The 25,323-nt window shown below is 45.9% G+C and overlaps 8 protein-coding genes across 20 annotated transcripts; 3 read left to right on the forward strand and 5 right to left on the reverse strand.

Moving 5' to 3' along the window:
- Positions 1-5: 5 nt before the first annotated feature.
- LOC6540928 (proton-coupled folate transporter) lies at positions 6-3,253 on the reverse strand. Its single transcript, XM_001970313.3, has 9 exons — positions 2,690-3,253; positions 2,510-2,622; positions 1,695-1,845; positions 1,449-1,632; positions 1,198-1,384; positions 1,002-1,137; positions 618-944; positions 389-545; positions 6-331 (listed from the first exon to the last, which is right to left on the reverse strand). Exons 1-9 carry the CDS (start codon positions 2,895-2,897, stop codon positions 268-270), a joined length of 1,527 nt encoding a protein of 508 aa, XP_001970349.1. The 5' UTR covers positions 2,898-3,253; the 3' UTR covers positions 6-267.
- A 55-nt stretch (positions 3,254-3,308) lies between these two features.
- LOC6541038 (pre-mRNA-splicing factor 38) lies at positions 3,309-4,556 on the reverse strand. Its single transcript, XM_001970314.3, has one exon. It carries the CDS (start codon positions 4,349-4,351, stop codon positions 3,359-3,361), a length of 993 nt encoding a protein of 330 aa, XP_001970350.1. The 5' UTR covers positions 4,352-4,556; the 3' UTR covers positions 3,309-3,358.
- On the forward strand, positions 4,555-6,424 carry LOC6541040 (charged multivesicular body protein 4c). 2 transcript variants are annotated; one of them, XM_026978998.1, is made up of 5 exons: positions 4,555-4,863; positions 5,089-5,091; positions 5,248-5,425; positions 5,484-5,767; positions 5,829-6,424. In XM_026978998.1, the coding sequence occupies exons 1-5, from the start codon at positions 4,686-4,688 to the stop codon at positions 5,867-5,869; spliced, it is 684 nt and encodes a 227-aa protein (XP_026834799.1). In that variant the 5' UTR covers positions 4,555-4,685; the 3' UTR covers positions 5,870-6,424. The 2 variants fall into 2 exon arrangements, with proteins under 2 accessions (XP_026834799.1, XP_001970351.1); XM_001970315.3 differs by lacking the exon at positions 5,089-5,091 and having other exon boundaries at positions 4,556-4,863.
- Positions 6,425-6,486: 62 nt separating this feature from the next.
- LOC6541041 lies at positions 6,487-9,496 on the reverse strand. The gene is made up of 3 exons (XM_015159318.1): positions 9,184-9,496; positions 8,158-8,470; positions 6,487-7,028 (listed from the first exon to the last, which is right to left on the reverse strand). Exons 2-3 carry the CDS (start codon positions 8,385-8,387, stop codon positions 7,016-7,018), a joined length of 243 nt encoding a protein of 80 aa, XP_015014804.1. The 5' UTR covers positions 8,388-8,470; positions 9,184-9,496; the 3' UTR covers positions 6,487-7,015.
- LOC113564101 lies at positions 6,487-9,496 on the reverse strand. Of its 2 annotated transcripts, XM_026978999.1 has the most exons (3): positions 9,184-9,496; positions 8,158-8,470; positions 6,487-7,028 (listed from the first exon to the last, which is right to left on the reverse strand). In XM_026978999.1, the coding sequence occupies exon 3, from the start codon at positions 6,752-6,754 to the stop codon at positions 6,617-6,619; it is 138 nt and encodes a 45-aa protein (XP_026834800.1). In that variant the 5' UTR covers positions 6,755-7,028; positions 8,158-8,470; positions 9,184-9,496; the 3' UTR covers positions 6,487-6,616. The 2 variants fall into 2 exon arrangements, with proteins under 2 accessions (XP_026834800.1, XP_026834801.1); XM_026979000.1 differs by lacking the exons at positions 8,158-8,470; positions 9,184-9,496 and adding an exon at positions 7,105-7,237.
- A 1,003-nt stretch (positions 9,497-10,499) lies between these two features.
- Positions 10,500-13,114, forward strand: LOC6541042 (5'-AMP-activated protein kinase subunit beta-1). The gene is made up of 3 exons (XM_001970317.3): positions 10,500-11,496; positions 12,449-12,679; positions 12,739-13,114. Exons 1-3 carry the CDS (start codon positions 10,867-10,869, stop codon positions 12,883-12,885), a joined length of 1,008 nt encoding a protein of 335 aa, XP_001970353.1. The 5' UTR covers positions 10,500-10,866; the 3' UTR covers positions 12,886-13,114.
- Positions 13,037-16,093, reverse strand: LOC6541043 (phospholipase ABHD3). 6 transcript variants are annotated; one of them, XM_026978993.1, is made up of 5 exons: positions 15,673-16,070; positions 15,454-15,609; positions 15,104-15,392; positions 14,682-14,853; positions 13,037-14,610 (listed from the first exon to the last, which is right to left on the reverse strand). In XM_026978993.1, exons 3-5 carry the CDS (start codon positions 15,283-15,285, stop codon positions 13,399-13,401), a joined length of 1,566 nt encoding a protein of 521 aa, XP_026834794.1. In that variant the 5' UTR covers positions 15,286-15,392; positions 15,454-15,609; positions 15,673-16,070; the 3' UTR covers positions 13,037-13,398. The 6 variants fall into 6 exon arrangements, with proteins under 6 accessions (XP_026834794.1, XP_026834795.1, XP_001970354.1 ...); XM_026978994.1 differs by lacking the exon at positions 15,454-15,609 and having other exon boundaries at positions 15,912-16,091; XM_001970318.3 differs by lacking the exon at positions 15,454-15,609 and having other exon boundaries at positions 15,673-16,067.
- Positions 16,094-16,697: 604 nt separating this feature from the next.
- LOC6541044 (DENN domain-containing protein 1A) lies at positions 16,698-25,323 on the forward strand. Of its 6 annotated transcripts, none has more exons than XM_001970319.3 (10): positions 16,698-17,132; positions 17,256-17,450; positions 19,911-20,181; positions 20,242-20,295; positions 20,356-20,616; positions 20,676-21,134; positions 22,360-22,392; positions 22,507-23,016; positions 23,359-23,838; positions 24,449-25,323. In XM_001970319.3, exons 1-10 carry the CDS (start codon positions 17,116-17,118, stop codon positions 24,890-24,892), a joined length of 2,724 nt encoding a protein of 907 aa, XP_001970355.1. In that variant the 5' UTR covers positions 16,698-17,115; the 3' UTR covers positions 24,893-25,323. The 6 variants fall into 6 exon arrangements, with proteins under 6 accessions (XP_001970355.1, XP_015014564.1, XP_015014569.1 ...); XM_015159078.2 differs by having other exon boundaries at positions 24,452-25,323; XM_015159083.2 differs by lacking the exon at positions 23,359-23,838.

The raw sequence follows: 25,323 nt of genomic DNA on the forward strand, positions 1-25,323 counted from the left end.
TAATGTTCGATGCATTTAAAGTTTATTCTCACGCTGCAAACATTTAAATCTTTAGATTCTAACTTTATTATGCTTGCACGTGGCAAACATAGTCCATATAGCAGATACATGTACACGGGTAAAAATCATAATAATACTTGCGCAGATACCAGGAGTACAAACACTAGATTAATTTACAAGAAAGTTTTCCAATCTTTTGAAATGAGCGCTCTTTCCAGCGCATGCAGAAAATTTAACTAATGCTTAGTCAGAGCGCTGAGGTGCTGGTTAACTGCCTATGGCCTGGTAGACACTGCTGCTGCCCATCGATTTCTGGATGCCAAAGATCACACTGCATTTAAAGGTATTGCCATTAATATGAACTTGAAATGTGTTCGCTAGGACTTACGCTATCAGAATGTAACACACAAAGTAGAGAACGGCGCTGATAAAGTTGAAAGCTCCGGGATAATATTTTAACGTTGCCTTGTAGACGGTTGTGTACAGAGGAGCAGCGCCCAGAGGCGAAACCGATTCCATGGAGGTTGTCAGTGCAAAAATCTTGCCTAAGTTGTTGCACATGGTTTTAGTTAATGGATGGTATCTCCGGGCTACGCCAAGCTCTATGGGCCACTTACCAACTTCTGTCGCGGGTGCAACATGCGAGAGAATCGCACGACACATAGGTCCCATCACGCCCCGCATCATGCCCAGCGTCATGCCCAGATACAGTTCCTGCCAGTAGACAGCTGTGGCCCGCACCGTGCTCTCCAGAACACAGCACGCCAAGGAGAGCAATGCCATGCTTATAATGGACATCTTCAGAACGCGGCGCAATACCACCATGCCGACGATGCTGCCCACAATCTGGATCACGATGCGGGATGCATTAAATAGACTGAAGTCCTTAATGGTCCAGTTGAATTTATCCAGCACGAACATGTAATTTACAGTGCTTTCTCCCTCTGGAAGTATTATAAATATTATATATATTAAGGGGTCTTAAGTTTGAGTTATGTTACCCATATCAAAAATGGCTATCGTTAGGGCAATCATAGTAAGCCAGATGATTGCGCGATCAAAGTTGGGTCGCCTCTTAAAGCAGGTGTGAATAAGGTCCTTGACCAAATCGAAACGGAAGAACTCGCGGACTCGCGACTAGAATGAGGACATGAGAGTTAAGCTACTAGTTTCCTCTGAGCTAAAGAAACCACTTACTCCGGTGTGTATGTCACCTGGCTTTAGGCTTTCAGGTACAAAAAAAAGCACGTACATCAAGGCAAGCATCATAAGGCTTCCAGCTATGGAAAACAACACCAGTGCATTTGTGGCCGCGTAAATATAACCACTGGCCACATTGCCCATCATCATTCCAGCACAGAGGGAAGCCTCATTAAAGACCATCCTTAAAATAATGGAAAAAGTTGAAATGGCATTCGTTGTATGGATAAATTAGGCTCCACACTCACCTCAGAGCCTTCTTTCGCTCCTTGGCCACGTCGGATATATAGCAGTAGATTCCCGTAATCAAGGCGCACGTTCCACCGCTTAGGACGGAAGGAACCGAGGAAAGGAGGTACCACCACGGACTTATATTCGTGGACCTTGTTATGTAGGAGAGTACCGTCAGTATGAGTGCACTAGTGAGGTAGCCTTTAAAAACATTTAGAGGTAATTATACAATTATTTAGAAAGCCTGACTGGTAATAATGTACCCGTAAAAGTGGTCAGCAGGATTGGCCGCCTTCCGAACTTGTCGGACCAGGGACCCAGGAACAGACTTGCAAAAGCTGGAATAATGCTCTCTAGCAAAGAGGTTGTCATCATAATATTTGCAGAGTACGTTTGTACTATCACTTCGACTTCCTGAAAAAACACAAGTTCACTTTAGTGCACTGAATAACTCTTTATCACGTTTTGAATGGATGAGTCAATATGCCATATCGCGTACGAGCAATTATAATTTAAACGCTTTCCTGAGCAAATACTCCGATACTGCTTCGAAATGCAGTAACAAAGGATTTTGCTTACTTCTGTTGCGGCCGCTGTAAGCCTTGGCTGCCGTTCTAATTACCTTATCTCTAGGCTCAAAACAATGGAATTTTTGCAATAGATTAAAACGATTTGCTAAATGTATAATGCTTTGTCACGTCAGATGCTGATATACAAAAGCACTAAGAATATGTAGGTACGTCTTCGAAGAATGCTTTAATTTCGGCGAGCCAAATGCTAAATACATTGTTTTCTTCAGCAGAGCTTAATAACAAAGAAGTATTGCGATAAATTACTTTTGTAACAAACTGTTTTTATAGTTACTAAATAATTTGTTGAAAATTTATATTTTTCTCATCGCCGCTATTCATAGAATCACAAACCGAAACGCCCAGCAAAGCAGCAAAAACAATTTCCACAGAGATAAAAACCGTTTAAACCAAAACCAGACACGAGAACAGCAACTACACAAAGTACAGATACCAAGGCTCTATGATATGTGTATACTATATGGTTATGGGTCGAATTATACACTTACTTTATCCGCGTCCGATCCGCGATCAATGCCCAGCAACGGTTCACATTGCGTGGCATTGAATTTCTCGATGGTAATGCAGGTCTGGTAGAGGATTTGATTCTGATAAACCGCCCCTAAAACGCACACAAAGTTAATTGAATGATGCACCCAACCGGATTTACTGCTCTGTAGTCGTCATACCAATTAAATATCTGGCGAAGAAGATTAAAAAAACTGCGGGCTCGAGGATGAACCATCGGTAGCTGCTGTAGTCATGAGGCGGGGGAACCGGAGACGGGTCCACCTGCTCACTGCTGGTCGCAGATGAGGCGTCCAGTATGCGTGGCGCCGTATCTTCGCCGCCAGCCTCCACATCGGCCACCAAGGCCTCCGTGTCAGAGCGTTGCATTATGCCGTTCCGTTCCCTATTTGGTAGTTATCGCAAAGGGAACTCGGGAATGCGTCTGGCTTCCACCAGTCTGCCGGAGATAATGGAATTAGCAATTCATTCACCAGAACGCTGCGCAGTTTCCCTGAAAGTCTTCCAAACGCGACGGCGGGTTTTTAGATACTGAAGCTTCAGCTGCTCTACTGCTGATTAACGCGGATTTATCGTTGCTTTAAACCCTGTTACATGTATTATATTCAACAGCACAGCTGGCTGGATTCTCCTCCCGCAGTTGACGTTGCTATTCGAAACTTTCTAAATACAAGCAGCAACAGCTGATTGTCTTCTTCTTCTGTGTTATTGTTTTGATTTCGATTTTCGATTCTTACTGCTAGGGATGCCAACTTGGGGCGAATTAAGAGAGGTTTGATTTTTTTGAGACTTTTTACTGGTTGGTTAGTTAATTCAATGAATTCTTTATTTTAGTAGCGTCGTCGCTCGCGCTCTCCTCGCGAGTCTCGTTCCCGCTGATCATGACGGCCACGGTCGCGTTCTCGATCTCGCTCCCTTTCCCGACGATCTCTTTCCCCGTTCCTCTCGCGCTCTCTTATTCTGTCGCGATCCTGACGCTCTCGCTCGCGATCCTGGCGTCCACTGGTCTGGCGACTGTCATAGTCCTCATTGTGGATGTCCCGATTGCGAACCCTATTACGCTGGCGGTCGTAGTCTTCGAGTTCGTCGTAGTAATCCCGAGAGCGGGCGTTGTTGCCCTGCCCAGATCTCCGCTCGCGCTCTCGACTGCGTGACCTGGACTTGGAGCGAGCTCTTCGCGGTCGTCGCACTGATGTAGAATTTTCCTTAGGCCGGTTGGTCTCGTCCGCCTTCTCCTCATCGCTGGGCAGTTCGTCGTCCAAGTCCTCATCCAGCACAGACACCTTAGGCTCGATTTCGTTATTCTCTTCTAGAATGGAACGCTTCTGGATGCGGGGCAGTATGATGTCGCAGACACGGTCGTTGCGCAGCAGTTCGTCTATGTACTCGTCCATGTAGACAATCTCGAACTGGCCTGCGCGATTCTGACGCCGCAGCTTTCGATTGTCGATGTACAACGGCTCCAGATACTTGTAGCAGTCCAGTGCGGCTCCTGTAAGCCGTAGATAGAAGGCTCCCAGGGCTCGCACGTACTTGAACTCCTCATTCTTGATAAACTCCACTACGATGTCCTTTTCCGGCTGAATCTGCAGCATCTTAAGAGTGAGGCAGAGAAACTGGGTGGGCTTAATGTTGCCGCCGTAGACACCTCCGACGAATCGCAGCTCCATTGCCTTGTCTACCAGAAGCTCCGCCGTCAGGGCAAAGCATTGCTCCTTCCAGTACTTAGAGTCATATATTCTCGAGCGGATGATCTTCTCGATGAGGTACTGCGGATTCGTTCCGTGCACGTTTTTGGCCTCCTTCACCGTGCGGTTGGCCATTTTCAGTTAAACCCTGGTTAGTTGTCAGCCGTAAGTCAGGAGGGACTTTTCAATCCCGAAATTCGGGTATCTGGCTATTGGCAGCAGCGCAAAATATGAAAATGCTGCGAATATATTTATTTATTTTTCGGCGTTTCTTAACCAGAGTGGCCAGCTGCCTAAGAGAGAAATATGCCTCTCCGACAAGCGAATACATAAAGGCGATAACGATAGCACACGGTAATCGGTATCGGGTGACGCATACGAACAACAGCTCCCAGACAACCAAGAAACGCAATAGCAGGAAAAACTCTATTTATTCGCTATATTCAGGTGAAAAGGCAGACCAGTCAGGATGAGTTTCTTCGGGAAGATGTTCGGTGGCAAGAAGGAGGTGGCCCCCACCACCGGCGAGGCGATACAGAAGCTGCGCGAGACGGAGAACATGCTCATCAAAAAGCAGGAGTTCCTGGAGGCCAAGATCGAGGACGAACTGAATATAGCCCGCAAGAATGCGTCCAAAAACAAACGAGGTATGCATGCAGTCCGCCGAGGTCCTTGGAGTCCTAGTTGGTCACTTAGATGGGCCAAGGGGAAATGACTCATTGCTTTGTTTTTGTTGCGGCCGCGAGGCCTCCTCCCAGTTAATCAGTATCCCATACTGCTAGCAACTAGAAAACTCAATAAACAATATGTATCTCTTTGCCCTTTTCACCCGCATACCATTCGATGCCTGGACGTGTCCGCAAATCGCTCAGAACGTAATATAAACATTCCTTTTAATACCCAAAACAAACACAAGCCATGCAGTAGAGTAATTTCAAACCACGCATTGCGAATTGGCCAAATCATAGTTCGAATATATGTATAATCCAGTCCTTGAAACCTTCTAATCCCTCCACTTGACACATTTTCAGTGGCATTGCAAGCACTCAAAAAGAAGAAGCGCCTGGAGAAGCAACTCCAGCAGATCGATGGCACCCTGTCCACCATTGAAATGCAACGAGAAGCTCTGGAGAGCGCCAACACGAATACTGCCGTCTTGACCACGATGAAGAATGCCGCGGACGCTCTCAAGTCAGCCCATCAAAATATGTGAGTCATGGATTTGTGCTATTATAACTGCCAAATACTAACTTTCACTTTCATGCAGGGATGTGGACAAGGTGCACGACATGATGGATGACATTGCCGAGCAGCAGGACGTGGCTCGAGAGATTTCCGATGCCATTTCCAACCCAGTGGCATTTGGCGCGGATCTCGATGATGAGGATCTCGAGCGGGAACTCGACGAGCTGGAGCAGGAGAACTTTGATAAGGAAATCATTGGCATCCCCGAGCCGACGCCCACATTGCCAGAAGCACCCACAGAAGATTTGCCCGAGAAGGCCAAAGAAAAGAAAAAGGCGACAACCACGAATGCAGTGGACGATGATGGTGAGTTTAGTCACCGCATTTGGGTCTACCTTCGATAATTAACGATTAACTTGCGTTACAGATGATCCAGTCATGAAGCAGCTAATATCCTGGTCCAATTAAATCAGAGAGCTATTGAAATCTCCTTACTGTTCTGAAGATTCACCCTATAGTTTTTGTTTTAATTAATAATCAATACTGTTAATTAAGCGAAATTTTAGTTCGAAGCGAGGGGAGAATACAAGGCATTAAATCCTTTGGCAATTCAACAAATGGTACACAACATAGGAATGTGATTTTAAAATAAACGAAATGAGCATAGTCACGCCACGCATCATAAACAGTAGGTATCAACGTAATTTCATATTTTATTTGTTTATATTTCCAACACGACTAAATGGCTCTGAATAACGCTGATCAGCCGTCAAGTGGATGCAGATGTATTATTCCAACAAACAAAGCTTTTTGATAAAACTAAAATATGTTTTGTGGCACTCATCTTTCCGCAGTCTTAGCTTTGTATTGAGCGATTCACGAAAATAAAAATATGAAGCCTCTTGACTGCAGATAACTCAGTAGTCGCAAGAGGCACAAAAAAAATAAGCCAATACATTTTAGTTTAAAACAGTTTTTGCTTATAAAACGGGTTTCGAATAAAACCTCTGGGAAGAAACCATCTGATCTGTGTTGTTTTTCAGATTTAAAAAATCCCACTAATCCAATCACTTTATGAATTTAAGTTGAATGCATTATTGTGTATAGTTTTATTGCAAATCGATCGGTTGTACATCAATATCATTTTAACTATGGCTTGGACAATCTACGTACTACGGACTTTGCTAGTTGGTGGTCAAGTAGGGTGGAAGGCGCTCAGGTCTGCTGCCTCAGACCCTTCACATACCGCACCGGAATCTCTGGCAGGTAAACGCAGACAAAGAACATCAGTGGTCCGAACGCAATCATGCAGACCAGCCAGTAGATGAAGCCTAGGATTGTGATGGCGTCCATATAGGAGGAGGGGATCGATCGGACAGCACGTACAAGTGCGGGGGTAGATGAATGTCTTGTGTAAAATTGTAAATAAATAACTAGTATCACTAAACACCGGACTCGGCCAATGGAGATGGTGCAACAAGGCAAAAGGCGGTTGTTGCCGCTGACGCTCCGATGTTCCTAATAGGGTATCAGATATGTATAGCTGCAGGTAACTTTAGACACGGATCGCGACTCATCCGTCTGGTGCTCCGATCCAAAATCGTCTGGTAATCTTCAAGCGCGCCACCTTAAATGAAATGAAACGAGAGACGTTATTGCCTCAATTGTGATATAGCAATTATCAACGCGATCGCGGATCTTACAGCGTGTTGAGACAATGCCCAATGGTAACTGCCCAGCTGCTCCACTGAATCACGCACTTATGTACACCACCTGGCAAGGCCCACGCCCAGATTGGTTATTTTCGGGGCTATCCCCGGCCACTCACATTCTCCGCGCACGGCTTCCTCAGCTGTTCGCAGCGCCAGTTAATTCGCAACTGATTCTTAACTGGTTATGCCGTTCCAGTCCAGATCCCCCCAAATCTCGCTCAGAACTCTGAACCAACCTGGCCGAGCGATCTACGCTCAAAGCCCGGGTGTTCAAGGTGAGCCAACGAATCTATGACCGCACAAACTGGTTTTCCAGCCCCTAGAGAACGTGGGCTACGCTCTTCAGGCATTTAATTAATTGCATTGCCCGAGCCTAACCCCTGTTCAATCGAAAATTGCAGGCATTGGACGGCTATCTGGTCTGAAATTACTGCACCCACCAAAGCAGTTTACTCATGGGCTACCACGGCTGATAAGGCGGTTGCAAGATAATCAAAATATTCCCTATGCCAAGTAAACAGAGCAATAAACCAGCACATGGTGTGCTTAGGAACTACTCAAAGAGGTGGTACTCGTATAAATGAGGAAACTTGGGACCTTGTGTGCTACTTGGCTGCCTTCTTTGACAACATTGGGGTCATTGATCGAGCCATTCAACTAGCTTACCCACTTCTTTGTTTACTTTCTATAAATAAAATAACATAAAATCAATTCCTTGATGGGGGAAACCAGCTTCCATGCTACAACAGGACTTACATGTTTTTGAAATCGTTCACCTATCATTTGAATCTTATCTTTAAATCGGTTCTATCGTCATCACTTAAAACAACTAAGCTAATCCACTATGAGTCAACCTATTTAGTCCTAAACTATTTTTTTGAGTTATCTGAGTAGTGGCATCTATTCTTACTCCCGATTTTCAACTGCCCAACGGGACAACAAATAAAGATGCCAGTTACATAAAATTGCGCCTATCTAATCTCGCCCTTAAAAGATAGTGCTTCTCGCCACACTCCAAAGATTCTAGAAAACAAACCAACTTACATGATGTAGAAGTAGTTGTCACTGTCCTTGCGCTTCACGTCGCACGGATTTCCGCTCTTGCTGGCGGTGGAGCTGGAAGGTCCTGGCTCGGGATCCGTGTGCTGGGAGCTGGTGCTCCAGCTGCGACCCCAGCGACTGGGGACAGAGGATCCGGGGACATTCGGCTGCCTGTTGCTGGGCAGGCTGCCATCTTTGCTGGAACCGGCGAAGAACGACTTGACGCTATCCATGGTGCGACCCTCGCTACAAATCTGGTTCCGATTGGCTGTGTATATGCGTCGAGCCTCCGCAGAAACGCCCGAAATTGATAAAGCTAAAAATATATATGTACATATATATACATCGGTGAAGACACCATAATTTATTTATTTTGACTGAAATCTTGTTTTTCGGTGGGCTCGTGCCCATACTCTTGCTGTTTCCAAGTAGAGGGATCTTGTCTTTCGGCTGTCGTACAGTGCACATTGAACTTATTTAAGGTGCGGCTGGAAAACAAGTCGAGCTATTGATAAGCTATTGGTATATGCACATCTATTATTATCGTATCTGTTCCAGGTGGGGTGGCCATCTTGGGCGTTTATACTTGTTTGTTTTTCCCCAATAGAGTCTTTGTACTTCATTTGGAGAGGAGATATAATATGTGCAGAGTATTCTCCATTTACGTAAAATGGCAACTAAGTAGAAAGTGCGACGCAGTTTTAGCTCGAATCGAGTGTGCGAATCAAAAGTATATGCATATGTACATATGTACAAGGTGTTGCCCCATACATATTATCAATTAGCAGTTCAGAACAGTTCACTGACTAAGCAGATCGCTGATAACGTGGTCGAGAATCGGCGGAAACACGCGTCGCCCTCGGGAGCCATGGGAAATAGTTAAGTTGTTTGGGATTCGGGCTCTCATCAATGGGTTAGTCGGCGTGGCCAGATAAGCGGGCTGCGGGCCTTGAAGACCAACAAATGCAAAGTGGACCGAGACTGATAACCGGACGAGGTCAGCCCATCGTGCCCATCCAACTGACCTACCTCAAATGCCCAGTTCACTCGTCTTCAACGGGATCGAAGGGTGCGACTCCTTGGGATTTACTCCACTCCACTTGCTTTGGCTCCGGTGGCTCCGGCTTCTTTCAGTGCAATCCCACGAAAAAACTTGATCACCTCCAGTCGCGAGGAGAGAACTGTGAACCGTTTTGCACAATGTCTGCGATCGCACTGAAAACGAAACAAGGCACGGCGTCGGCATCGAGTGTTTTTAGTTTTAATCAATTTGAAATGCGAAGGCGTCGGGTGTTGCCTCTGTGTGAGTGGCGACCACGCAGCTCATACACCGTAAGAAATGGTGGGGCTGAAATGGTTCAAGGTACAAGTTAGCGCAAATCGGAGTTACCAAGCTGAACTTCCTAAAAGCGTTTCCTTCCTAACTAGAGGAACATGGTTAGGTTAATTATAAACAAATAACTAGGTACATATGCATTCCGAAATAAGTCTGTTTTTCCAAGTGCTGCCATATGTTCGGCGTAGCAATGTGTTTTTCCAAGAGTTACATGGGGTGTTGGCAACGTCTGGAAAGCGTCTGGTTTCTTGTGGCATTGGTACCTGACTTTCCGAGGTTCTTCTAGTTTGTTTTGGTCGCTGTTTCTTTCAGGTGCTTCCAAACATGATTTTTGACTGTTTTGGCTGAATCTGTTTGGTGGTACACTTATGTACGTTCTACCTACATAGTACATCACAGATCAACCTTGTCATCGTCGCACTTCCGCCCTGGCTCTTTGTCTCACTTCTCTGTCTTGCCTAGTCTGCCTTTCCACTTTTGCCTTTTTATTGTGCTCCGATGCATGTTGATTGTCGTGGACTTTGCACCCTCAGTTTTCCGCTGTTGTAATGCTTGTTTTTACGCACTTACAGGGGAATAGTCGCCTAGGAAAGCACTCTGTATCTGTTTAATTGTTTTGGATTAGTCAGCTGATAACTCAGTAGAATTTTCATACTAATAGATTAATTAATTCCAATATATTAAATAGATAAACTGTATGATTCACTGTCCCAATTATGAATTGGCTGATATCTTTGAAAAAGTCATTAGACTCAAGCAAATCAACGATGCAATCTATTGTTTGTTTTGAAATGTTAAGAATTGATCAAATGTTGCTATGATTAATGGCTTATAAAATATTAAATGAACGGCAGTCTCATGGATCTAATTACAAGCTTCTTGGTGGTGCTTAAAACCAAACTTTTTTTTGGCAGATCGTCAAATACCAATAGAATCAATTTAAATTCAAATCGAGTGGCAGCTCCGATAACAGCCACAGCTGCTGCGACCAGGGCGGTACAGTGTGTGCTATCGCCCGATAACTTCTTTGTTTTGAACCCCCGGAAAAGCAACCCTGGGTAGGCTCTCGCCAATTGGAACTGCGAATATACTGACCGTATATATGTAAATGTTTATAATTAGCAATTTTTCTACGAAACAAACGATTGAATAATGCAGTTTTCTGCCCACTAAATGCCAAATACAACACACAGACTGCCAGCCACGAACGGTGATGTGATTAGAGTATTAGAGTAATCCAACGAAAACGCGAGTTCAGTTTAAATCAGAGAACGAAGTGCCAAACAAAGGGACTGCGAGCCCCCGAACCCAGTCCATATCCAATCATTATACTCGGTCCGTGACCTGCCGACGAGCCAGCGAGAACGGCAATAAGCATGGGCAACGCCAGCTCCACCGTGCACATGCAACGCGAGCGCCACAAGTCGACCGACTTGTCCACTCCGAGCTCTCCCGCACATTTCCGCGATTCAGTTGGCGGAGGAGGAGCGGCACAGGGCGGGAGTGCTGGCGCAGCAGCTCTGGTCGGTGCAGCGGGGGCGGCGGGTACTGCAGGGGGCGGAGGAGGCGGAGGCCAAGCTTTCTCGTTCGACAAAAAACATACGGCAGTCTTGAACGAGGGCTCGTCGCAAGAAGACGACGACCCGTACTATACGGGAACTGGAACTGGATCCACTAGACGAGGCACCGCCGACGACGCGACATCAGCTGTTCCCCGAGAGCACACCAGTATGGACAACAACGAGGAGGAGGACGCGGCGGCGGAGCCATCGACTGGATCTCAGTTAACCTGCGATGAGGACGACATCCGGAAAACGGCACTGCCCACCGTTCTGCGATGGGATGGAGGCGGCAAGAACGTAACCATTTCGGGTACATTCTCCAACTGGAAACCCATCACCATGGTGCGCAGCCACCAGAACTTTGTGACCATCATCGATCTGCCGGAGGGCGACCATCAGTACAAGTTCTGCGTGGACGGCGAGTGGAAGCACGATCCCAAGCTGGTCAGTTGGGCGGAAAATCAATATAGCAAGCTCATCACTTTCAGTGTTTTCAATTCGGGCGCCCGAATGACGCAGTTACCGATTTTCACCCCGCGGGTTGTGTAATCGTCGTAAACAAAACGAAGTCTCCCAGTAATCAGTAGTGGATTTCAATTGGGTTCAGAGATGCTCATCCAGCTTTAGCTATTTTGAAGGAACCCTTTTGAAGTGATTCATGAACTACAAATATATCTTAAGTTACGAGTTAGGCAAACTGCCATAAAACTTGTATATTACTAATCCGTGAAGACTTCGCTATTTTTGTGAGCACAATTTATCTCAGTGACTTTTGAGCATTACTATCTGGGCGGAAAAGAGCTGAACTATAGAAATATAAAACCTATTCTGGATAATAAATTCCCGATGTGATAAAATTATTGGGACTATGTCCCAATATTATAATTGAACAATTTTGAGCACGCGAAAAGCTTTGATCAGCATATGCATAACTTTTGTTTAAAAACCTAAAATCTTTATAAAGAATAGTTAACGAAGCACAACTCTTAAAAATAATTTGGCTCATTTGCCTTACTGGTATTTACATTAGTTAGCGAAACGAAAGCGAACTACTGAATAAACATAACCAACCAATTTTTGTGTATATAGCAAATGTTGTAAGCCAACAGTTGGTATTGAGTCGAAATTTGCTTAAAACAAATCGTCCCATAGCAACAACGATTCGGTAAATTAAGTTATAATAAAAGAAGGCATTGCTTGGGCACAATTTCATTCAGTATTGCCCAATTTTCGTTTTATCGCCAACTCAGCTATCATATTTCATAAGTTTTATTGAACTCAACCTAAGGCCCACAGATATTGTCCCCAATTATATTTGGGACCCGCCCATGAATAGCTGTTTACCCAACTATTGTTACAGACAATTTGATTAGAGCTTATCGGTTTGCTATTTCAGAAAAGCGTGGAGAATGACGAGGGGCAGAGAAATAACTTGGTGTCCGTGCGGGAATCCGATTTCGAGGTGTTCCAGGCCCTGGCCAAAGACAGCGAGAACGTGACCAACTATGCGGAGAAGGAGTACTCGCAAGAGGTGCCACAGGTGAAGCCCTGGGAGAAGGTATCTGGGCCGCCCGTCCTGCCGCCCCACCTGCTGCAGGTCATCCTCAACAAGGACACACCGCTATCGGTGGGTATTCTCAGTGCCTCGAGAATTAACTCCCTTAACGTTACCTTGTTCTGTTTCAGTGCGAACCCACTCTGCTGCCGGAACCCAACCACGTGATGCTGAACCACTTGTACGCACTGTCCATCAAGGATGGTGTCATGGTCCTGAGTGCCACGCACAGGTATCGCAAGAAGTACGTCACCACGCTGCTGTACAAGCCCATTTAGGCTACTCGCAATTGGTATTTTAGCTGTAGGAACATGGTTTTTATGAGGGGGTACGCCCGGAGCCTTTTTGAAGCGATACGGGAATACCTCGAGCCCAACACGTCTCGCTTGTCAAATTTACCTTATAATGCAGTAAAAGTGTTTTATTTTTCTCTCTATTAAGCGTTGTATTTTTATTAGTTATAAATATACGGAACTTGTAAAAATATAAGATTATTGCATTGTGTCATACATTTGTATTTGAATTTACTACGAATCGTAAAGCTAATTTGCAATTTCAACTTGATATGTCACTAATGTCACGATCTAACAGTAATTTAAGCAACTATGCATATTGACTGACAATTTGGTTCCCTGTTCGCTGTATATGAGAATAACAACACTTTGGATTTTGATCAACGTTTCATATCACATGTGTACGAAAGTCTTCGCTCACGAACATCTATCGGAATACATTCTCGAATATCTACGTGTTCAACTGGACAAAAACTGAGCTAGATAAGAGAACCAGCTTCACATCAGCTTGACCTTTTGGTCCAACTGATCGCTGTCTACCTTCTTGGCAAACAGCACCGGTGACGAGGAGGCCAGCGCCACCGTCTGCTTGGCTAAGAATCGCTCGTGCATCTTGTTGGCCGTGTGCTGGAACTCACCATCCTCGTCGAACAACGCCTTGGTAAAGTACTCCGTGAACAGGCGGCCCATGTACTGATCTTTGGTGGACGGCCACCAGCCCTCGAGGAAGCCGATGTGTCCGCCGCGAGCCGTAATCACGATTGCTACATGGGTGCATTGATTGGCCGCCTTAATGGGAATGGCATCCAGTGGCTGGAACGGATCATCAGCGGCACTTAGGCAGAGCAATGGCACCGAAATGTGATCGAGTTTGTTGTGCAGAGTGGCATCCGAGTAGTAGTCATTCACATGAGCATATCCGAACTGCTTAGCCGTGAAAAGCTCGTCGAACTCTTTGATGGTCTTGCAGCGCAAAATGCGCTGAATATCAATGTCAGAGTCCTGGTAAATATCCCTATAGATGTCCAGATGATTGCGCAAGGTGCGGCACAGACTTCCAGCCAAGTGGCGTCCCAGCAGGCTGTTGATCACTGGCTTTTCGATGCTGGCGCTGCCCTTGTGGACGTCCCACGGCACAGATATTATCTTTGCAGCCGATAGGAAGCTCCTGGCCTCATCGCTCTTTCGGGCTAGATAATTGCCCAGAATCAAGCCCCCCATTGAGATCCCAGTAGCCCCCAGCTTGCATTTTTCGGGCAAAGTACTTCGCACGTGCTGGACGACCTCGCACAGATCCTCGCAGTTGGCGGCGCAGTAAAGACGAGGTGTCTTCAGCTCTATGCCGCCGAGTCCGCGGTTATTAAACACCACCACTCGCATTCCAGCCTGCTGGGCGGCGAAGACCAGGCACTTGATGTACTCCGCCTGCGACTCACCGGTCAGACCTGGCAGGATGAGGATGCATGGAGCACTCGAATCGCAGCCTTCCTCCATCCAGTCCAGGGCCACTTCCCCGCCGTCTTTCAGCGAGAGAATCTCGCGGCGGTAGTTGACGCGCGGCAGACTCTTGGAGCGCAGCAGGCTCGCAAGGACGGTCTGAGCACGACTCTCCACGCACCAAAAAGTAGGCCAGTACTTGTTCTCCAGCGTCGGCACCTTGCGGATCAGATACTGCTTGAACGGCCCGTCCGAACAGGCGATTATCGGTCGCTGTAATTAGAAGCCCAATGGGGTGATTAGTGACGCACCGGACGTGATGTAATCGCTGGTGTTACACTCACCTTGACCACCTGGATAAGGTAATAGACGACGTAGGCCACCACCGCCATGCCCAAAACATGGAGGCGTGGCAGGTTGGACAGGTAGGCGTACATCGAGTAGAACATGGCGTCGTGCTCCGAGTGAAGGCTCCGCACAGACAATTTGGAATTTACTGCTGCACGGGAAAGCGAGCTGAAATAACGAACAATACACACATGAAGTGATTACAGCGCAGCGCGACTTGTTAGCGGTATGAATGAGATATTTCGGGCTAATAAGTACAAGGAGGCATATCTAATCGCCGCGCACTAATGTATGCATATGGATTCTGATTGAACGAGTGGTCGTCCATAACAAAGGCAGACAAAATAGACCACGAACGGGTGCAGGCGGGCGGGTTCAGGTAGCTTTGGCTCGTTTACGGCGCTTATCGCTCACTCACAGCAGGTCTGGACGTTGGGCAGGGTTCTGGAGCTGTGACTGCGACAGGGGCTGCCGGTGATATACTCCTCTTCCGGCGGACAGGCAGCGGATATCGTGCACCGGGCCAAGGAGCTCGGACACGGAGCGATACAGGGCCAACTTGTGGCCGGTGGTTGGACCACGGACAAGGGCGCACATCATGGCGACTCTAAACTAAAGACTATCACTAGTTTGGTGTGCTTAAACCAAAGGTTTGTGTCCGGGTGCTCTGCCAATTGTGCTGGGTTCCAAAATATATGGGTGCTTACCTTAAAAAAAAAGGCGAAATAAATGAATAAATACAAATTTAGACAAGTCGACTTCAAAAACCTGTGTCGGGGCTGTGACACAAATCGAAACTAAGTCCGCAGACCGATAGTATCCGTAATTATTGGATTGACCCCGGCCATTCGTTATTGGGTTCTGACTTCCCAGCGGCGTCGTCACGTGCACCAACAAAGCTATGAATGGGATTGGGTGATGGTGCTGGTGGTGGGCGGTAAATGGTGTTCTATTGATTCGCCTAGGTCGCTGTGTGCAGGTAATTACCGTGCCAAATGTGACGGAATCGAAACTAATGTGTACTATACGCAGTTCTCGCCGAGTGGCCGCAATACGTAGATCGATATACAGCAATCTTTTAGAGGCGAACTGCTTCGGTTACACGCACTTATGTAACCTTATAAAAAATAGTATGCATTTTTCGCGTCGCTGGCGAGAGAGGAACCTTGAGCCAAACGTTTGGGATCCTAAGAAACTCGGGAAAAACGAAGAAGGGTGCACACTACCAAAATATAAACACAATTGCGGGACGCTAACGGTGCAGCTGCAGTGGGACCAGACTAATCCAAAAAGGCGCCCGAAGGGTGCGAAACTGGGGTAGTGGACGCGTTCATCAGTGAAGAAAAGTCACCGCTTTCACTAGACAACCTTATTGTAGATCATTAGAATACGATACGATGTTTTTTACGATAGTTGTGCAGAACACGTATGAGGACTGATCACTATGCGAATAAGTTGTTTATATATATAAAAAAAAAAAACATTAAAATTTTTCACGTAATAACTTCTTTAATAGTTTCCTTAATATTTTATTTGCTTACAACATTCAGACTCATTTGAATTCGTTTAGGAATGCAATAAGTTACATTTTCTATATTTTTACATGTTTTGAGCAATTTACATGATAATTAAAGTATTAAATTACAAATTTAAAATATTTAAAAATATTAATATAGCGGAATTCTTTCGATTTTCCGGCCAAATCCAAATACGGATTTTTGATTTCCTATAGCAACTAATTTACAATCTTTTATAGAAACATCGACGAATACTTTGAGAAATTTAGAAATTACAATCAGAATTGAATCAGATGAATCATGTTAGAATAATGAAGTAACACTCCCCGCAAAAACGATTTTTCAGACACAAACTTCGGCATGTTTGATACTGCACAACAATTGGTGAAGATGCGCTATGTCAGTAGCTTCCAGGAGAGTATTTACTTTTGCCTGTGTGACTATGAATAGTTGGCTAGCGCCATCTTTCGTAAAACGCTACGAATTAATTCCAACACCTAGTATTTTCCCCTTAGTTATTATTCGTGGCTCAGTGACGTTTTCGAACGGGCCAGCGACGGTCACACTGTTCGCGATTTTTGTTGTAAATGTGTTTTTGTTGTGCTTGCTTGCATAAAACTGCGAGATCCAAGTGAAATATCTATTGTTGTGGCCTGAAAATGCCAAAAAAATAGTGAACAGTGGTCCCCGTCCCAAATCCACAGCAAGCAGGTGCCAAACCCATGCGATCGGCGAAAACGAACCAATGACGTCGCGAATCTGAGGCGACAAAGAGCAGCAGGAGGAAAGTGGTCGCCGTACACCCGTATTGTGTCAGCATAATCAGTATTAGCAGCATTAGCAGTCCGGATTGAACACACCAGTCAAACACCCCCACTGACCGACTCAGAAACATGTGCTAGACCTCCTCAAAATGGGATCGCGTATCAAGTGAGTATGCCCATGCCGCCCAGTGCCAGTTCAAAGCAGCAGTGGGCGTTCCGCTCCACTGGCCGCTATCGCAGCTCTCTCACTCCCACGACTCATCGCCCAACCGTCCCGCTCCTTCCCCAGAAATGACGTGAAGAAGCTCTTCGAGTTCTGGTGCGAGGTCTCGCCGACGCAGGGATTAGAGAGGGGCACGAGTTCCAGGAGCGGTGGGCCAGCTGCTCCCGCCGGCGTGATCGTGGAGAGCTTTCCCGAGGGATTCCGCGACCAGGAGGTGCTCACCGGCATCCCATCGTTTGCCTTCCCCTGCGACACAACAAGGTGCGTATGCGGGTGGGGATTACAAACTGGTCCCCAGTCAGTTTTGTTTATGACAGCTGTAGATATACCCATTTGACCTACTGATTCACAGGATGAAAGATACACATCCACCTTTGTGTAGGACGGCTTCGTTAAAACTCATAATAAAGCGTTTAAACCGCATATGGCTACAACATACCAGTTTATGTACGATTTTCTAGATCGAAAAACAAGCTACGTCAGCCATTCATTACTGAAAAATGTTTATGGCAAATATTGCAATTCGTGAAACATTTCCAGCTCGATCTGCCTACATTGAAATAAAAAACCTTTGGACTGTTTCCAATCGCATAGATTCCGACGCACGGGCAATGCTCATCGTCCAAATCTTTACTCTATAGGGTCGGAAGCGGCATTAGTCAGAGGAGAGTCCGTTTTATAAATAATCTGCAGAGCCAGCAGACCCAGTTGCAAACGCAAGACCAGCGATCGTCCATAGCCAGACGGAAAGAGGGTTCCGACGACGATGAGTCACCACGCGACCCGACCACTTCCACCAACTAACAACAGATAGCTTGTCCATGAAACGAATAACCTGTTGTGCCGTTTCTGTTTCTGTTGCTGTTTCGCTTTCGGTGTTTGTTTACACAGCGAGTTCGCGTAATGAACTGTATTATTCAATGGGCATTGTTGGACGCAATCGACTTACCATTTCCTGGAGCACCGGGAACAGTATCAATTGGCTCTTTCGCCACCTGCTTAGTCATACCACTGCCCCCGACAGACTCATCCCATCTGGCTGTCCGTGCGGCAAACTCATCGCCTGATAAACCATTGGCTACATTAGCGATTAATTAACATTTCGCTGCTGGAATTTCAAAGTTAGTTTGGCAGATAACTTTTTCCAGACAAGAATTGGTTTGACCTCATAGCTTATCTGCGAATTCTCGGAAACTACGACTACTTTTGTATATACTATATAATGTACATATGAGCAGAGATTTAATTAACTTACATACAGCTGCGGTCAATGTAATATGACTTAAATTATTTTGTAGAAAATATTTATTGTATCTTTCTCCTAATTTTAACTGGACAAGAGTCAAATATGCCTTCATTACCATTAAATACATATCTATATCTAATTCCCAATTCCGTGCTCATATGCACCATGTACCTATTAGTTCGTGATTTAATGCTATACTAGATTGCGTTATGAGAGGGGTTTCAGAGCAAGGAGCATCTTATCTATAACGCTGCTGTATATTTGGACGCAGAGTGGCAAGGCGATAAAGAAAGTCGAGTCCAAGTCAACGTCCCAACTGCTTAAGATAGCCTTCGCTCCCCAATGCGCCTCCGCCTGACTTTGCATATTAAATTGAGTAATGACACGATCCGAAACACTTAGATCTAACGACTTTATGTAACTGGAAGTAAAGTGAAAAAGAGCTCCAGTCGAAGCTGAGGCCGAACAATATGCAAATCGGCGGACAATGGGAAACGTGCCGGGTAACGAGACTGCGGCGTCATTGTTGCAAAATTGCGATTTATTTAATTTGTTAAATGCGATTTCAACACAATAATTAATGCGGACAACGCGACGCATAAATGGCAAAGAAAATAAATCAAACAAACGGAAGAAAGCAAAAACTAGACTTGGTGGCTTGAAATTAATGAAATGTACATACATATGTATCTCTGTGTATAAATCGGGCTAAAGACCTTTGCAATTGCTCAAAATTCCCACCACAACTTTTCCAACGCAAATCGACTGTTGAATCACCAAAGGTGGATAGTATCGGTTGTCAATGAGTGGCCAACTGAAGCAATATTTTGAAATCAGGATATCAAAACAAGTTGTTTACTACTACTTGTTAGGGTATTACTCAATGAGGCTCTGAAAAATCGCTGAAAGCGGACCGGAAAGAATAATAGAAATCGGAATGATTAGTTGTATGCTTTTACAATTAACCCTACATTCATTGGGCAAATTTGTTTGGTGTCTTGTTTCGTCACTCAAAAGCCATAGTCGTGCGAAAAATTACATTTGTGTGGGTTAGAGTAGAAAACGCGCAAGTCGCAGCATTAGTCATGAAACATCTCAGTCGGGGAAATTCGCTCTACATTGTACTCATCCACAGCTATGGGAAAAAATATATACACAATATACTCTATACACAAGTCCAATGTTTTCCTTGCTCTTATCTATTCGCAATTTATATTTGTGATCAAACGCATATTCTTTCTACTTTTCCAAATCATATATATACTGAACTCGTTTTCATCCACTGCACTGCCAAGTATTAACAACTCATCATGCATAACGTTGGGCAACGCATGATGAGCAAGGCCAGGCAATGAGTAGTCAAAGCAAATACAATTTACAAACCTTGGATATTGTGGAGTTATAACTATTTTCTATAAATGATGTTATTTCATTTGTATTTTAAGATATCACAATATTTACCTATCTATCCACAGCACCTCGGTGCAGACATATTCCTTTGTGCACACTACTGGCGATTCGAAATGGCGCTTTGGCTTCTGTCGACAGGATCCGCGGACGAACACGGCCATGGTTCTGATAACCTACCTGCCGTGGCACGACACCTTCCTGAAGCTGCTACCCGTTCTCGGCGAGCTGAAGCGGACGGACCCCAATGGCTTTCGAACCTTCCTTTCCGAGGCTTACAACCAGGGGATCCCGGATTGTGGCGGCAGCCTTAAAGTCTATTACAGCGCAGGGCAGAGTGTAAGTGGAGTAGCCATGAATAGCTCTGGGCGAGATCCTGATCCACTTGTCTTTGAACAGCACTTCACCTTTGAACGCCCACTGCAGTTCCAGTTACCCAGCATGCCAGAGAATGTGAGTCCTATGCATTTTTATTCCAGTTAAAAAGAAAACTAAGAACTTATTTCGCTATAGCACAACTTGAATTTGTACTACAACTTTGTGGAGCCCAAGGAGATGATTGCTGTGTTTGCTGCTATGCTGGCCGAGCGTCGAATCATCTTCACCTCGAGACACCTGGACAGACTATCCTCGTGCATTCAGGCGGCCAACGCATTCCTTTATCCCATGGTCTGGCAGCACATCTTTATACCGGTGTTGCCGTGGGAGTTCAAAGACTACCTGGGTGCGCCCATGCCATATCTGATTGGTGTGCCAGAACCAGTGCTTGAAACCGTGAGCTTGAAAAGCTGACAATAAGGATTAAGATAATAATGTTTTCTAAAATCAATTAGGTCACTAGCGATGAGCTGGGTGAAGTTGTGATTCTGAACTGTGATACGAAAATATTCGAAAGCCCATTCGACGATGTGCACAACCTGCCGACGGAGATTGTCTCACAACTGAAGAAGCATCTGAATCACACGCACGACCACATCGGCGACCGCATCTCAAAGATCTTCCTAAACGCATTGGTGCAGCTCATCGGTGGCTACCGGGACGCAGTCGAGTACCACGAGAACAGCAAGACCTTTAATTCCCAAAAATTCATTGAATCTCGGCCGGCGCATCTGCGCCCGTTTCTTGCCAAAATGATGGATTTGCAGATCTTTGCGCAGTTCATTGACGATCGCCTAAAGATGCTCAACAGCGGACTCGGCTTCTCGGATGAGTTTGAGCTGGAGACGGTGCGCTATGCGGAAAAGAAGAAGCGCGGGCGAAACTATGCCATCATGAAGAACCTAAAGGACAAGGTGAGCCGAGGACGCTGTCGCTGTCCGCTGGATATCAGCGATTGCCCAATGCTGCTAACCTTACCCTCATGGTGCCAAATCCGCCCCACACCTACACCATCATCCCCCTCAGTTGCCTGGCTTGGAGGGGACCTGGGAACAGGGCTTGCATTTCCGTTTCGCCTCTCTGCGCTGACCCGCTAACCCACTGTACTTTTAAGTTCCTTTACCACCAGGCCACCTTATGATGTTTTTTTATTTGATTTGATTTAATCTATTCCACAGTACTTGGGAAAGCGCAGTTTGTCGCGATTGTTTGCCAAGAGCAATACTTAGACTGCCCACCATGACAAATCCACCAAATCCAATTACCAATATATAAACGAGTAGAACGTTCATTCCCACTCACCTTATTTGCAATGTTAGTTCAAATTATTTCTTATCTTAATGCAAACCAATTACTTAACGTCCTAACAAGCAACTGCACCCTATTATTTATGTTGCTATAAACTAAGATGGAAACGTCTGAATGTTTGTTGATGCCTTCTCAATTTATAAATTTCATGTTTTAGTTAGCTAATTGTTTAATTTTCTTTCTTTTGTTGTGTTTCCTATCAACACCGGTGGCAAAAAACCAAATAACGAAACGTCTCTTAAATTTATTCATACAAATGCTAATCTATTCACTCTGAAGTGGTCAATAACCTTGATCAATTGGTAATGGACCCATGCACTTCAATTTAAAAGAAGTTTCTATACTAACAGCTTTTGTTTACTGGTTCAAGAATAACTAAACACGTAAATAATCAACCAATGTTCTTCTTTTCGAGTGTAGTAATACTAAATATCTTTTAGTCTAATCTGGCTTCTATACTAATTCATTAATTTACTAACATACACCGCAAACAATGACCTTTCACTACAGTGTTGTTTAGAACGCACTCTTTGGTCGCAGATTTTAATCACCAGCTTAACGTGTCAAGCCCCATTGCCCCAGTGATCCCCAGTTCCCATTACCCAAATCAGCATTGTCATCGTAGCCATTAAGTGTAGTTAGTCGTAGCTTAAATAACCCGTTGGTTGTTCTGCGCATCTCATTCACGCCGTTTCTCGCCTGTATCTTGTGTGTCTCTTTTTCATATGCCGCTTGGATCGCTCATCCTACACTCTTCTGTGCTTTCTGCTCTCGCTGCGGTTGTGATCAATCGTTCTCTGATCCAAAAATGCGTCTGTCTAACCATTGCAGACTAATCCGGCTGTAAAGTCTGCCGTCAAATCGGTGAGTGGTCCAGTCCCCGTTTAAAGCCCATGTCTGTGTTGTTCCACGTGCGCTTTTGTGAATCTGTGCAGGTTGTGAAAGATGGCTAACATACCCGATTTTCCATATTCTCAGGTAAAGGAGGGCTCGCGGGGTATGAAGACCGCCTACAAGGGATTCAAGACAAAGCTGCGCGAGAACGGAACCCAGTTTGGTGGTACGCACTTTCACTTTGGACTTGGATCCCCGAACCATTCGGATCGTCCTGACGGCACCAGCGGAGGATACGTGCGTGGTGGCAAGGCCATTGGGGCTGCCCACCACTCGGCGCCCAGTTCTCCAGTGACCAGCAAGCGCCTTGATGGAATTGTCTCCGTTACGGGAAGCAGCGGTGGATCCGGCGCCAGGGAGCCGCGAGAGTTCTTGCGACGCGGTCCTGTCCCGCTGGCCATGTCTAGCTCGAGCAGCCACATTCAGCCGAACGGCCATGCGTACGGTGCGAGTGCTGGTGCTCATTATGGTCATCACCTCGCTGCGTCTCCTGCTGTTAGCTCGGCGAGCTCGCTCTGTTCATCTTCGGAGATGAACCTGTCGCAGGAACTGCAGAACCATCCGCTTTTCAAGACGCCGGCAGTGGACCGCAGTGTAAGTAGTCTGGTGCGGGCTTACGAGCTTCGGCTGCAGCAGCTCCAGTAGGTGCAGCCTAGGAGCTCCTAGGTGCAGCCCTTCACATGCTTGCCGCTAAGCTAAATCGACCACTCATCTTGATGTGCTGTGAATTTATGTTGTTCTCATGCTCTTCTTGTTTTTGTTTTCCTGTCTGTGTCGTGTCTGTGTCCAACTGTATGTCGCCATCGATCGATCGTCTTACCCATGTCATGCCCACAAACACCCCACACTCCACGCCCCACACACCGATATAACCGATCACACTCCACTGACACCTGCACCCACTCCCATCCCGGCATTGCCCATTGGCTCACGCAGCTTAAGCCGAACGCAGAGCACAGGCGAGGAGCAGCACCGCCAGCCCGTCCACCGCCTCCGCAATCTACGCCCGCCTCCTACTACAATCATCCTTATGCCGCGCATCCGCACGTGGAGACGAAGCCGCCAAGGCACACATCCACGCCCACCAGACCGCGTCAGCCCCTGCCCACCGCCGATTCCAGCAGCTTTGATAGCCCGCCGGACGTGCAATCTCCCCCGATTCCGCCCCGGAGGCAGGCCAGCTCGAATGCGATTGTAGCGGCCACAGCGGCAGCCGTCAGTGCGGAGATTGATAAACTGCAACGTAACTGCTGGAAGGACGAGCACACCGGAAATGACTCCGTACGCATCTCAAACGCATCCTCTTCATCGGCGACCTCATCCTCCTCGGGCGCATCGTTTGTGACGGCGGCGTCGACGTTCTCGCATCTTAATGTGTCCGATCCGCCCATTCCGACACCGCGGGCCAAGAGAGAGGTACACCAGCTGCGACGTTAGTTATCTAAGCCCATCCTGGTTGTGGTCCCCGGCAAAAGCACACTAACACACATCAAGGCCCTCATGTAGATTCTCCCTGATTTATACTAGTTGAAGTGTCCCTATCGGATGTCCTCATTTGATATTAGATGTCACTGTTCTAGTTAATAGATTCATTGATCTTTACTAATCACTCTTTCTGAGATCCATTATTTAAGATCGTATACCATTGTTTCATGAAAAACCATCATCATGAAGATCATCAATTTTCCATTACTTGACTTAAAAAACTAACTCAATTACTAATTACTCAATTACAATCCTAGGAAATGTATATTTTATCACCTAAAAATTATTGAATACTTATATTGGCCGTCTGATGATATATGCTTTCCGTGGTTTGACCTGTTGTTTTTGATTACTTATTGTTCATTATACATTTTTCCATTTCGCTGTTTGGCATTAATCGACTGCACCCATTGTAGTTTTTGCTCGGTTGCTTGTCTTGAATGTACTTTTCGTATAAGTTGCAATAAACACCGTAGAATCCTAGACACCCACACCCAAAGCTTTCTAACAACCCGTACGATTGTGCCTCCCTTACCCGCAGCAGCACCAGCCACTGGAGGACAGCATGAATGATCTGATATCGCTGGACGATAGCAACAACACCAGCTTCGACCTGGAGGACTTCGATCCGCTGAATCAGAATGCTCGTCCGCTGCCGCCGCTCACCACGGCGTTTAGCAAGAAGTGCAGCACACTGCCCGCTGGCGTCAACAGCAGTGTGGTGGCCAGCAGCGTCAGCAATCCACTGTACCCGTATTTCGCGCCCAAGCACATGGCCACGGTGGCTGCTGTGACGGGACGGACGCCATCGACGCACCCACCGCCGCAGATGCACCGCAGCACAATAGCCGCTAAGCCCGACGACGACTTCGAGCTCCTCCGGAAGTACGGCCTGGACCAGTTCACCCTGAACGCCAACGGATCGGAGAAGCAGCCGCAACTCACCACCGGAAAGGGCATGAACAACTGGACAACATTCGATTAAAGGGACAGAGCTGGACAACCCGCTTCAAATATGATACCAAAATAAGTGTGATTGATACATTGTGTTGTAAATAGCTAGGAGAGATAGGCAAAATCAAGGACGGGAGACCGATGACAGTAAAATAACCCCTAAATACCCAACATTGTATGTCTACAGTAGTGAGCTAGTTATACTCAGTTGCCCCGTTCAGCAGAGGATCTAATTGAAACGCTTGTTTGTGTAAATAACTGTTTAGTGAAAAGTTTTAACAATTGCATGAATCGGAACTCTAGCTAACTGCACATACATACATATTGTACACTGGACTTCCAAATCAAAAGACACGAGAATCTAGAGTAGCATGAATTTAAGCCAATTAGTCTAACAAATTACCTATAAATATTAAATAAATTCAAATTATATGATGTGGCTCCGCTATATTTAAGTATTAA

Source organism: Drosophila erecta, unplaced genomic scaffold, assembly GCF_003286155.1.
Source record: "Drosophila erecta strain 14021-0224.00,06,07 unplaced genomic scaffold, DereRS2 tig00000055-arrow-pilon, whole genome shotgun sequence".
Lineage (NCBI taxonomy): Eukaryota > Metazoa > Arthropoda > Insecta > Diptera > Drosophilidae > Drosophila > Drosophila erecta.

What these genes read in the sequence shown, in the direction of transcription:
- LOC6540928 (XM_001970313.3), bottom strand. Translation starts at nt 2,897, where the DNA reads ATGCAACGCTCTGACACGGAGGCCTTGGTGGCCGATGTGGAGGCTGGC. An exon ending in CAGGTGACATACACACCGGA is followed by an intron (nt 1,138 to 1,197) that starts GTAAGTGGTTTC and finishes TCCTCATTCTAG; the next exon opens with TCGCGAGTCCGCGAGTTCTT. An exon ending in GATAGCCATTTTTGATATGG is followed by an intron (nt 945 to 1,001) that starts GTAACATAACTC and finishes TAATACTTCCAG; the next exon opens with AGGGAGAAAGCACTGTAAAT.
- LOC6541038 (XM_001970314.3), bottom strand. Translation starts at nt 4,351, where the DNA reads ATGGCCAACCGCACGGTGAAGGAGGCCAAAAACGTGCACGGAACGAAT.
- LOC6541040 (XM_026978998.1), top strand. Translation starts at nt 4,686, where the DNA reads ATGAGTTTCTTCGGGAAGATGTTCGGTGGCAAGAAGGAGGTGGCCCCC. An exon ending in AAGTCAGCCCATCAAAATAT is followed by an intron (nt 5,426 to 5,483) that starts GTGAGTCATGGA and finishes ACTTTCATGCAG; the next exon opens with GGATGTGGACAAGGTGCACG. An exon ending in GAATGCAGTGGACGATGATG is followed by an intron (nt 5,768 to 5,828) that starts GTGAGTTTAGTC and finishes CTTGCGTTACAG; the next exon opens with ATGATCCAGTCATGAAGCAG.
- LOC113564101 (XM_026978999.1), bottom strand. Translation starts at nt 6,754, where the DNA reads ATGGACGCCATCACAATCCTAGGCTTCATCTACTGGCTGGTCTGCATG.
- LOC6541041 (XM_015159318.1), bottom strand. Translation starts at nt 8,387, where the DNA reads ATGGATAGCGTCAAGTCGTTCTTCGCCGGTTCCAGCAAAGATGGCAGC.
- LOC6541042 (XM_001970317.3), top strand. Translation starts at nt 10,867, where the DNA reads ATGGGCAACGCCAGCTCCACCGTGCACATGCAACGCGAGCGCCACAAG. An exon ending in GGAAGCACGATCCCAAGCTG is followed by an intron (nt 11,497 to 12,448) that starts GTCAGTTGGGCG and finishes TTGCTATTTCAG; the next exon opens with AAAAGCGTGGAGAATGACGA. An exon ending in ACAAGGACACACCGCTATCG is followed by an intron (nt 12,680 to 12,738) that starts GTGGGTATTCTC and finishes GTTCTGTTTCAG; the next exon opens with TGCGAACCCACTCTGCTGCC.
- LOC6541043 (XM_026978994.1), bottom strand. Translation starts at nt 15,285, where the DNA reads ATGATGTGCGCCCTTGTCCGTGGTCCAACCACCGGCCACAAGTTGGCC. An exon ending in GCCCAACGTCCAGACCTGCT is followed by an intron (nt 14,854 to 15,103) that starts GTGAGTGAGCGA and finishes TCGTTATTTCAG; the next exon opens with CTCGCTTTCCCGTGCAGCAG. An exon ending in ACCTTATCCAGGTGGTCAAG is followed by an intron (nt 14,611 to 14,681) that starts GTGAGTGTAACA and finishes TTCTAATTACAG; the next exon opens with CGACCGATAATCGCCTGTTC.
- LOC6541044 (XM_001970319.3), top strand. An exon ending in TGAAGAACCTAAAGGACAAG is followed by an intron (nt 21,135 to 22,359) that starts GTGAGCCGAGGA and finishes TAACCATTGCAG; the next exon opens with ACTAATCCGGCTGTAAAGTC. An exon ending in TAAAGTCTGCCGTCAAATCG is followed by an intron (nt 22,393 to 22,506) that starts GTGAGTGGTCCA and finishes CCATATTCTCAG; the next exon opens with GTAAAGGAGGGCTCGCGGGG.